At 37.2% G+C, this 12,439-nt stretch overlaps 1 protein-coding gene across 3 annotated transcripts in view; it reads left to right on the forward strand.

The window, feature by feature from the left end:
* The window catches only part of RPTOR (regulatory associated protein of MTOR complex 1), a 425,821-nt gene that overhangs the window by 139,633 nt on the left and 273,749 nt on the right, over window positions 1-12,439 (forward strand). For all 3 annotated transcript variants that reach the window (XM_039346112.1, XM_039346121.1, XM_039346131.1), the window contains exon 4: window positions 4,756-4,914. In XM_039346112.1, coding sequence (XP_039202046.1) covers window positions 4,756-4,914 — 159 coding nt within the window. The remainder of the gene's footprint in view (window positions 1-4,755; window positions 4,915-12,439) is intronic.

Consider the following 12,439-nt stretch of genomic DNA (forward strand, 5'->3'; position numbering starts at 1 on the left):
GGACAGAATGGGACATCTCGCCACGGCAAACTTGTCATGGGACAAGTCACCATGGAACAATTCAACAATTCAATTTAATTATTTAAAATAATTTTAAAAATATTCTAAGTTTTGTCATTCACACTTTTAATTTTGTCCCTCCTTTGGCATCCTTTCTTTAATTGTTCTATTCCACAATTTGTTTTGATATTAGTGTAACTCTTGTCCCATGGGGAGTTGTCCTGTGGCAAGTTGGCCATGACGTGACGTGTTGGCAGTGGCAAGTTGGCCGCATGAGTTGTCCTAGACCCAATGTAGAAACTTTCAAGGCTGTGAAACAATCTAGTGTATATGGCTGCTGACTCAGAATGGTCGGATGAAGAGACCCAGATTTCAAAATTTGGGAAGAGAAAAGAAATGAATTGTGTGAAATTAGATGTAACTCTTCTATTATTGTTATCCAAATCTACTCTTAAGACATTAATGAAAAAGCTCTTCCTTAATTTCTCCATTAAAATGCAATATATTTTTGAAAGGTTAGGTGGTAATCTATATTTTGAATATCATACTTATTCAGTGGAAAAACAGAAGTACTGTTACAGTACTAGTTACTGGTGGGAAACAGGGATTAATGCAAAGTGCTGGTTATTATCTACAGAGATCTTCACGGTATTCGGTATTACCTTGCCAAAGTTGAATCTGCCTATCCAGAAAGAATATCATGAGAAAACCTGCAGAAAGTCCTGATTCCACGTCTGATTAGAGGGACATACATTAAGTGACAGATTCTTTCTGTTGTGGCCCATACTTTACAACTCCTTGGACCTGGTGATTTCTGCAACCCCATCACTCCTGGCATATTTAGGACTGCAAGGATGACCTTATTCCACCACATTTTTAACCGGAATTAAATATAATGGTAGCCATTTTGGCTGGAGGAATGAGCTATTATTAATTATAACTTTTGTTTTGGTTTTCTTTGTGATTGGGTTGGGGGTGGGCTACAGAATCAGCAAAGTAAATAAATAGATGCAATAGGTTTGCATACTACAAGTTTAGAATGTAAACAAGTGTTCCTGTCGTAATTGAAGTTTGTACAGTAGTCTTATTTCAAGCTCCGTTAGCATTTATTGTGGGAAACAATGATACAAGCATTATGCTTAGCTGTGCTTTAGACTGACAGGAATCAAGCAGAAATTTGTGGGGGTCTGTATGAAAGGAAGCAGCATGAATTCTTGAAGCAGCTTCCAGTTTTCACACAGTGAACTGGAGAGTACAATCATCACATTTGTGCTGGATCATAACAATAGCAGTGTCCACTTCTGTTGTGCAACAATTTGCCCATTTCATGTTTAGGGGCATGCAATCTGGCGTTTTCCAATTATGCCGCCAGTATTATTCTACCTACTATCAGCAAAGGTATTTTGGCTGACAGCAAGAGAAAGGTTTCCTTGGTAGAATCTGAACATATATCTATTCACTGATAATAGAAGGCTCTGTTCTATGTACCTTTTCCCCAAGTGATTTATCTGGCAGCTTTTGTAGTAAGTAGTGATTGTGTGTTAGAAAAGATATAAATTATCTTACTACTATAATTGTTCCTCATTTTCATCAGGCTGGATAACTTGTGCCTCCAGAGGTTTTTCATCCATTTGTAATCCAACATCCCTGGGGTTCATAATAAAAGGCAATATAAATGGCCATAGAAGTGCTCATCCTTATCAGAATTAAAGCACAATGGAATAAGTCAGTGAGTTGGTATCAGCCATGACCTTCAGAATTTAAAGTAACATAAGTCTACAATTAAATATCCAACAGATTAAGGATTGCAGTCATCCAGAAAGATTAAATCATAAATTATAAATTTTGGAAATTGGTATCTTCATGATGAAATTGTAAGATACAAGGCAATGCTTGCATTAATGCAGTCCCCTACAAGTGACAAACTGTATTGTCTTTCTTGCAGTTGCTTGTCTTTTGTTCATGAACACAAATGAGAGAGGTGAAATATCATGCTGCAATGGCATGTAATGCTAAGAATCATCTCTGTATTCAGTTTCTGTTTATTTCTTTCAAAATGCAAGAACCTGAAAGGTAAAATGGATAGCGAAAGATTACTGGGCCATTTCGGATATAACAAAATGTTGTATTTCATTTTGGTAGTCTGTAAAATAATATTATGAAGGGACATTGTGTAACTTAAGATAAGTGGATTGTATAACTTCATTTAAATTCAGGACATACTTTGTACTACTATTGCAGTGGTTCTCAACCTGTGGTCGGGACACTATTTGGGGTCAAACGATCATTTCATGCGGGTCGCCAAACAACGCAGTCCGCCATTTTTTCCCCCTTTTCCTTAGCTGTGCTGCTCCCTTTTATTCTATTGGCTTTTGAATAGAGTCTAATTCTATTGGCTTTCAAAAGCCAATAGGAATTGTCCAGGCTGTCTCTGCCCTTCTGAGCCCGCCAAAAGTCCCATTCTGCAAACGGTGCTGCAAGTTGTCTGCAGCGAAGGTGAGCTGTCTGGAAGCTTCCACCCCTCCCTGCTGAGCAACTACTAAAAATGTAAGCAAAAGAGGGCCAGGGGTGGGAGGTGGGAGGCTGGCGGGCGCAGGGAGGGTTGCTGGCGTGCGTGGGGCCCGGCAGGTGCCTTACCTGCCTTGGGCTGGGCCAGCTGGTGGCCGAGCCAATGGTCGGCCTGCTCCATCTCTGCCGCTTGCCAGCTATGCCTCGGCCGACGCAGGGGGCGGCACCATGCATGCGCGGTACTCCCGGGCAGGGAAAGTCCTCGACTTACAACTGGCAAGGTAGTCCTCAACTTATGACCGGTTTAGTCCTCGACTTACAACCGGTTGTTTAGTTCTTGACTTACGACTGGTTGGGGGTCGTGGCATTAAAAAGGTTGAGAACCACTGTACTATTGCTTGGGATGCTCTGTTTCCTGGTCCTTCTCTTTGACCAGACTTTCCAATACAGGTATTAATAGGAATTGATTTTCAGTCTTCATTCAAATTTTACTAAAACTGTTGAGGCTGATGCAAAACTAAACACGACCCAAGATAGATGAATTACTTTTCTCTCTTGGAAAAACTTCCAGGAGACTTAAGCAATGTGGTTGTAAAGAGAGAAGTCATGTGATCACATCGCTTAGCAACTATAATCCCAACAGTCATGGGTCATTAAATGGAAGGAGTTCCAGATAAGGAGTGCGGGGGTGCCTCAGTGGGTACGTTGCACACAAGTTTGGTGTGTGTGTGTGTGTGTGTGTGTGTGTGTGTGTGTGTGCACGCTGAAATATGGCACAAGTGCAGGGAGGCCAGAGAAAGAATACACTGTGGCTCTGGCCTCTTGGGGTGTTGCACTCTGGGGCTGCAAAACATCCCTGAGCCACAGTGGAGTGCAAATGTGTAGCCGCCTCTGGAAACCTCAGCCTCCCCAGCCTAGGCCAGCAGCATGGTGCAAAGCCACAACTTCCTGGGAAGCCTCAGCCACCTTGCTCTCCACAGGCCCTGCCACTCTTAGTTGACCTTTGCCACTTTCCTCCTGCTGACGAGGCACACTTAGCCTGACCCTATTATATGCAAGATTGAGTGCTGGTTATGCCAAGCCTTCTTCCTGAGGCCACTCACACCATTCTTCAAATCATGTGGCCTATCCTCATGATACTTCAGAAAGCCTTCAGAAAGGTTCTGAAGTATTTCCCAGGTCTTGCGAGAATGGGTGTGCTATGTAGAGAATGGTAGACACCAGGCTAGAAACCAGGAGACTGTGAGTTCTAGTGCCACTTTCAGCATGAAAGCTGGTTAGGCAACTTTAGGCCAGTCACTCCCTCTCAACCCACAAGCTGGTTGGTCAGTTCTTGCTGCAATCAATGGTTCAACGCTTGGTTGATCTGGAAAAAAAGTGGACCATGCCCTTGTGGGAAAAACACCAGGAAGAAGAAAAAATGTACTTGCCATAATCTTTTTTATCTTTAGTTTTACCTTTCTAATTTTTTTAACTGTTATAGTTCTTTTGGCACTTCACATTTTGAAGATAATTGCTTGTACATTGGCGGGAATTTTGAAGTGATGTTATTGTATTGAGTTGTTTAATAATAAAAATGAATCTTCATGGGAAATTGTCAAAGTGACATACAAATAATGCATACGTCATTTATTGATCTTATTATTATGGTAGAATTTTTCTTAAATATTAGAAATTGAATAGAGAAATTTTAAGATATGCAAATTTAATAGAAAGGTAGTAGGCAACATGTATTATGTCATGAGGGATGAGTGTTTGTGGACAGAAGCAAAAATGAATTTTATTATATGGGAGTGAATAAAGATGAATATGTTAGAAGAAACATAAAAGTAAATAGAATGGAATGGGAATGGGATACATAAGAAATATGTGTAGTAAAACACGGGGAATAGATCAAGAATAAATGATTACTTAAGGAATGTTCATAAATAGGGAGAATAAATGAGAATCAAATTGCAAAACAGGAATCAGATTTTGTTAGATATTTATTTCTTTTTCCCTGACTTCTTTTTTTAAAATTTTTCTACTTATTGCTTCTTACTCTTTATCTGCACTAATGTTGCTAATCTTAAAAGAAAATAGCATGAGTGATATATACATAGGTATATTTTAGATAGATAAATGCATGATTCCTTCTGATACATCCCAAAATAGTTCAGATAATTTTCAGTGATGTGCATTTCCATTTGCAAAAGTAAAATTCATTCATTCATTCTTTGCTTTATTTATTTTGTTTTTTGCAATTAGGCCCGGTACAAACAGAGTCTAGATCCTACAGTTGATGAAGTTAAGAAACTGTGTACTTCATTGCGTCGAAATGCTAAAGAAGAAAGAGTCCTTTTCCATTATAATGGACATGGTGTCCCCAGGCCAACAGTGAATGGAGAAATTTGGGTCTTTAACAAGGTATATGAATTGCAAATTGAGCTAAATCGCACTCTCTCTTGTACATTTGTAATTCCTGGGAATCCAATACAGTATAAAGCAATAAAAAGCAAAATGTTAATGTTTGATTATCTAGCTGTTTGTTCATTCTTTTTGTGTACCTTGAAGTAAAATTATGATTATGTCACAAAAGCAAATGGAGTATATTTTTAAGTGCACATGGTACCATCTGCATTACAAAAAATGTTTTTATTGCCTATTTGTTAACTAGCTTGCCAGTATTGGTCAGGTCTACTGAAGGTTGCTTTAGCTATTATTAGGATTCCTTTAAAGATTACATGTCCGGACTTTGATGGATAGCTGTTTTGCAATATTTTTGCTTCTCTGTATGTCTTCTTCCTAATAAAAATGGCAAAATACCCAAGGTAGAAAAAAATTAAAATTCCGTTCCAGTCCTAAGAGTATTTTGATTGTGAGAAACAAGCATAAGCCAGCAGTGTCCCACTCAGCTGGTTTGACTTAGCTACAAATATCTATCTGAAAAGTTGATAAAAACTGAAGCTGGCTGCCAGTTACTTTAAAGTGAGTATCTTTTAAATTGTTGGTGTTAACTTCTCAAGTTCTAAATAGCTTAAGGCATGCCTCCCTGGGGGACTACCACTGTTTGGCTGTTAAGATCTTGACAAGAATTCCTTTGGAAGAAGCCCCCATTTTCTTGAGACCTGTCTTTCTGATAATGAAAGCTGCAGGGTAGTGGAACACGTTCACTTGGGAGTTGTCTTTGGCTCCTTTTAGCCAAGGATTTAACAACCTGTCAATATGGGTCTCCTTTGCCAGGTTCTAAATGTTAAACTATTTTTCCTACCTCTTTTAGTATTTATGTTTTGTTGTTAACTTTTTGTTTCTAATTTTATTAATTGCCTTGAGTTATGTTAGAATAGACAGATAGTTTAAATATTGTCCATTCAAACAATGGTAATTTGAGCTATATGGGGGGAAGGTAGCACAAAGAGTAATTTATTTTGGCATCCATCATTTATTTCTGGCAAGTGTGCAACTATATTTTGGTGGTGGTTGAAAACCCCTGCCTTTATTTGAGTAGGTCCAAATCCAGAAATCCATCTTATTTCTTGATTGTTTTGACGTGTTGCTCACTTACCAAGTAATAGATATTTGCCTGCATTAATGCAGGAATACCTATTGCAGACATAACTCTTAATGAGATGCCTGACCCACAGGGAAAACCCACCCACCCATAGGGAAAACAAATGATTAGTGTGCCTTTTTTCATTAAGTGTTTGTTCCCCATCCCACTTCAGTTGCTGAGGAAATGCCAGCAAATATTTTTACGTCATTGACAAAAAAGGGGAATTTGTTGGATGAGTAAATTCTGTCTAGGGAAATATTCCAGAGAGATAGATTATAGGAAAAGTCATATATACTCAAGTGGTTAGCTAAAATATCTTCAAGTCTGAACTTCTCATAAATGCTTCAATCTACAGACTCTTGGTGATGTACAAAGATAATAACAAACTGTATAAGCCTAAGATATCCACAATACAATAATATGGAAATTACTAAAGTTATAAACAAGGTAATAATATAGAGCAACAAAGTATTTATTTGTTAAAGATATATCCCACTGAAATAATATAACACTTTCCAGAAACTCAATAATCAAACAAAAACCTTAAAAATACATTAAAACATCCCCAAAGAATGCATGACATCAGACTCCAAAAGTCCTCTTGGAAAACTATTTTTAACTTCTTACAGAAGATTAATTATTATTATTTATTTATTTATTAAGAAAATTTATAAAGGTAAAGCCGAGTCTGACTGTAGGGGCAGTACTCATCTACATTTCTTAGTTGAGGGAGCCAGTATTGTCTGAAGACACGTCTGTGGTCATCTAACTAGCGTGACTATATGCCGAGGTACATGGACCATTTTGTTACCTTCCCAAAAAATGGTTACCTGTTTATCTACTCTCATTTGCATGTTTTCAAACTGCTAAGTGGGCAGGAGCTGGGCAAGTAATGGGAGCTCACTCCATCACATGGTGTTCAGGTCTCGAACCTGGACTGTCAGGTTTCCAGCTAACAAGCTCAGCATCTTTAACAGCTGAACCATCACGCCCCCTTAAGAAAAGTTGTATGGCAGCCCAATTCCCAGATCCTGATGCTAGTCCAAAAAGATGCCACGGTTGATGATATAAAATGCCAGTGAGAGGTCCAAGAGGATCAGAACAGGCACTCTACATCATCATCAACAACAACCAATGCTGCTTACGTAATATACCCAGCTCTGAGTCCAGATAATCTGCTTTATCTGTAAAACCACCATCTGAACAATTTTCACCCAGAAAAGAAGATTGCAGCCTGGGTGGTAGTAATCCAACACCTTTGGGTCCAGAGAAGGTCTCTTCAGGAAGGAGATGACCAATACCAGTCTAAGTGCTGCTGGTATTTACTACTTCCATAATGAGGCATTAATAATCACTTTGATTCAGGGGACTAATATTCCTCCTCCCCCCTGCCCCAGTTATCCAAAGAAGCCAAGAGAGATAAGAATCTAAGTCACAGGTGGACAAGGACATCCTAGAAAGCAAACTACCCACTTCCTCAGAGGTAACAGGCCAAAAGGAAAGCCAGCTAACTTGACAAGATGATGTCCCAGTCACTATACAATGCCCTGCCCAAGTGGAGTCCAGATCAAAGTAAATTTGAGTGACTTTAGCAACAAAATGTCAAGCAACATAATCACAGGGTATCTCCTACTGAAAAGGGAGTTAGCAATCAGAAAAAGAGGCTCTGGAAAACAACCAGTTGAATACTTTATTTACATTATTGGCACAGTGTGGGCCTGAACTAGGGCACACAGCCATGTTCAGTCAAACGAAGTTTTAATTTTTCTTCATCTGCATTTGAAGCAACGCTTCTGCCATTTCATCTCCTGAAGCTCCTCAGAAACCCAACAAGCTACCTAGGATGTCTGGCAGAAAGTAGTCACTCAGGAACAATTTTGTCAAGGGCCCAAGATACCATTTCATGCTAGTGGTGGACAAGGCCACCAGCCAAACCGTCTGCAAGATCCTTGGGGAAAATCCATTTGGTACCTGGGCCACACTGATATATAAATGTTTATTTAAAAAATAAAAATACAAATATCTATGTGGCATTCCTTCAATAAATTAAAATGTAAAAAACCCTTGAAAGATCCCCAGTTTAACTTCTTCTACAAGGAGTATAAAATTGGATCTGATTTAACAAATAATAACAATTTAGCTTCTTAAGGGAAGCTGTATCATGATACTTAGAGACCATAGCCCCTATAGATTAAATAAATAAAGTTGTACATACTGCACTATATGTTTTTTAAAAATGCAGAGTGAATTTGACTGGATAAAGCATGGTATAAAAATGCACATGTTTCAATTCTCCTCAAGTTTTCAATCCCTTCCCGTCCCCAATGTGGCTTCAAAATTGTTGGAAATTTTACATTTCTACTCACTATCTTCGTGTGCCAGTTTGCACATACCTGAATTTTTCCTATTCTTTCTTGCTGTTAAACTTGTGCAAAGGCTACAAAGTTGCAGATTGAGTTTTCATATTGATATTGTGGATCTAATAGAGAGCAGAGAGTTTTTGCACTGCAAGTTGTAATAGGGAAATGCAACAAAGAGGCATTTTGCTTCTGTTGGTATTATCTTCTGATGTAACTTGAAAAAGTATGCTCTGCCTTGCGCGACATATTGTATATGGAAGAGCTCTTTATCTGCTTCAATATTACTGAATTAATAAAGAGTCTTATTTTAATCAAAGTTCAAAGGGTTTTGGATGGGCTTGACTATTGGACCCCATTCAAAAGCATGCAGTTCAGTGGTGAAGAAATGAAACAGCCTGCCTCTTGGATGTGTGAATACTCCATCATTGGAGATTTTCAAAATGGGCTGCTATTTTATCGAGGATAATATCAAGATTCCTGCGAAGGCAGGGACTGCATTAAAGTACCTCCAAGGGCCTTTCAGCTTTCTGTGATTCTGATTCTGGATATAGTGGTGGTGCCTGTTCTGAACGTCATATTAATTATTGTTTAAACTTGATTTATTCTTAAATCAAAGGAAGTCCTTTTGGATTCTAAAAACCACATTTAAGGCACCAGTGATTGCTAACACTGTACTTGTGTTTTTGCAGAAGTAAGGGGGTGAGGGAAAGGCAGCTTTATATGCATACAGTATTTGAATCTTGCACCCAAACATGAATGAAAGACAAAAACTTGGGATCTTAATAATAATAATAATAATAATAATAATAATAATGATAAAGTTGGAAGGGACCTTGGAGGTCATCTAGTCCAATCCCCTGCTCAGGCAGGAAACCCTATACCATTTCAGACAAATGGCTGGCCAGTCTTTTCTTAAAAACTTCCAGTGTTGGAGCATTCACCGCTTCTGGAGGCAGGTTGTTCCACTGGTTAATTGTTCTAACTGTCAGAAAGTTTCTCCTTAGTTCTAGGTTGCTTCTCTCTTTAATCAGTTTCCATCTGTTGCTTCTCGTCCTGCCTTCAGGTGCCTTGGAGAATAGCTTGACTCCCTCTTCCTTGTGGCAGCCCCTGAGATATTGGAATACTGCTATCATGTCCCCCCTCATCCTTCTCTTCGTTAAACTAGACATACCCAATTCCAGCAACCGTTCCTTACATGTTTTAGCCTCCAGTCCCCTAATCAACTTTGTTGCTCTTCTCTGTACTCTTTCTAAAGTCTCAACATCTTTTTTACATCGAGGTGACCAAAACTGGATGCAGTATTCCAAGTGTGGCTTTACCAAGGCATTGTAAAGTGGTATTTATACTTCACATGAACTTGATTCTATCCCTCTGTTAATGCAGCCTAGCACTGTGTTGGCTTTTTTGGCAGCTGCAGTACACTGCTGGCTCATATTTAAATTATTGTCCACTAGGACTCTGAGGTCCCTCTCACAGTTACTACTACTGAGCAAGGTACCCCTATACTATACTTGTACATTTGGTTTTTCTTGCCTAAATGTAGAACCTTACTTTTTTCACCATTGAATTTCATCTTAGATACTAATAAATCCACTGTCCCATATGTTTCATGTAATGGAGTCTAATTTATAATGATACTTTAGTCCATGAAACATATGCTATAATAAATCGATTAGTCTGTAAGATACAATAAGGCTCTGGGGTTTTTTATATCCATATGCTAACATATACATATTCATATATATTAAAATGTATTTAAATTGGACTTGCCTTCTGCCTCCGAACAATTGGCAGTAGCATATTATCAGACATATTACTGTTTTGTTCTAAAAGCAACCAATAGTGCACTGATGTTAGTGATCCTCCTGGGTCATAGACTGAAATCCACCGCCTCTGCTATCGCTAGCAATTAGATTGGCATGCAGTTGAATGTTCTCGAGATGCCCTTGGTCTTGGTGATAGTGCCATAGCTGTGACCTTCCACACAGCTGTAGAATTGCTGCTCTTGATTAGAAAAGCTGCAAAATTATGACTTTATCCTTCAGTGGAAAGCATGTGAATTTTCAATAGATTTATACAAATCTACAGGCCTGTCATTTTCTATAGTGCTATATTTTCTGAAAGATTAAGCATAATGTATTCTGATACTTAGATTAAAAGGAATAAACCATGAGGGTGTATTATTTTATTCTGATTTGTTTCAATCAAGAAAGCCAGCTTTCAGCTTCTTTATTTTTGTCAGATTTGTGCATCCAAGGGGATGTAAGTGGCATAATTTCAGAAATGTGTCTTGCTCAAGGTGAAGAATGAATAAGATTGTCTACTACTATAAAAATGGGTGTAAAACAGGAGATAGAAGAGGATACAACTGATAATCAGATTGTTTTGAATATAGATTTAAAAATAACAGACTACAAGAATGATATGGGCAAAGATGTTACAGTATTTACAAATGAAATTGGTTGATGCCTTAATAGCTAAAAAAGGGCATACAAATAATAAATCAGAAGAGTGACATAGATGTGGAGATTTCACTTTTTTTATCATGGATTTATAAAAGGGAAGTGTTACATTTATGAAGGAATTCCTAAGAAAAGATAAAGGGAATTTGAAAAGGGGAAATAAAAAGAAGAACTCAGCTTTTGGAACACTATTTAAAATTTAGGAATAAACATCAAAACCAAAAGAGAAGGAATATAAAGTTAACTTATGTGATCAAGTTTAAAATATATATGACATTTTTTGTAGTAGATTTTAATGTTTTTTTATTTACCAGGACTGTATGATAAAGCTTTTAAGCTTTGTTTATAGATAAGATATGGGAAAGAGATTTTTTTTTTCTATTTTTAGAGAAAGTGATAAACTATGTATTAAAATTGAAGGGAAATGTTACATTTGCAAAGGAGTTTCTGAGAAGAGATGAAGAGAAAATGAAAGGAAATTAATTTGTGGGACATTATTTGAAGGGATTAAAGATCAAGATGTTCAATATGTTTCTGGTAGCTTTTAAGGGAGTTTTTCTTGATTGAATAATAAGGCTTTAAAAAAATTTATAGATAACAAGATATAGGAAAAAGAGGTTTTTTGTATTATTAGAGAAAATGTGATTGTTCTGGTAACTGGACTTTTGCTGATTAAAATTGAATGATAATGTTTTATTATTTGTTAATAGATAAAAGATAAGATACGGAATGAAGTGATCTTGGTTAAAATGGTAGAAAAAGTGATAAATTATTGAAATTGTACTTGTCTTGAAGGGGGAAGTAATTTTTAATATATTTTTCTTTTATTTATTTTTTAATATTTTTCCCTTTACCTCCTTTTTCTCTCTGCATTTTTTATGTTTTATATTTTTTATATATATCCATCCTGGATATATCTGTCTCTTTCATAATCTAGGCTAAATTCATTACTCCTTAAGCTTAATTTCTTTACCTCTTCGACACAGACCATAATTATCTATTATTGAATTCAAGGAATGAAAGCAGTTCACGTCTTCAGTTTCAGTTGTAGATTCACTAACTCTGCAGTAGTAGTTATATTGTGATGTTGTCTTCTAAATACACAACTTTACCCCAGATTTTTTTAATTTCCAGTTTTATTTTCAAAATTAGTTTTTCTACATCTTTTTAATAAAAATATGGCATTGCCTGCAAATCTCAAATTGTTAATGTTCCAGTACTGTCTTTCTTATGCTGGGCCAGTTGAACAGATATGTCCTTTATTTTAAACCACTCTGTTTCTCCAAATGCAGTTCTTGAAGTAGTTTCTTTTATGCTGCCGAGATGATTATTACTATTACTACTATCGCTATTACTATGTTTGAAACATCCATGAATGGGAATTGGCTGGCACATCAATTTAATAGTTATTATGGTATGATGTACACAGAAATCTTGCCACTATAAGTCAACACTAATTGGAAGGCACACATACCCCCCATGCAAGAAGACCTTGCAGTAGTCAGTGAAAGTGATATGTTTCCTTTTTCTCTTGCTATTTTCATTATCTGTCTTAGTTATCTGATTTCATGTCTCTC

This window comes from Crotalus tigris, unplaced genomic scaffold (assembly GCF_016545835.1).
Source record: "Crotalus tigris isolate CLP2741 ecotype Arizona unplaced genomic scaffold, ASM1654583v1 scf7180000017551.9496454, whole genome shotgun sequence".
In the NCBI taxonomy this organism is placed as follows: Eukaryota; Metazoa; Chordata; class Lepidosauria; order Squamata; family Viperidae; genus Crotalus; species Crotalus tigris.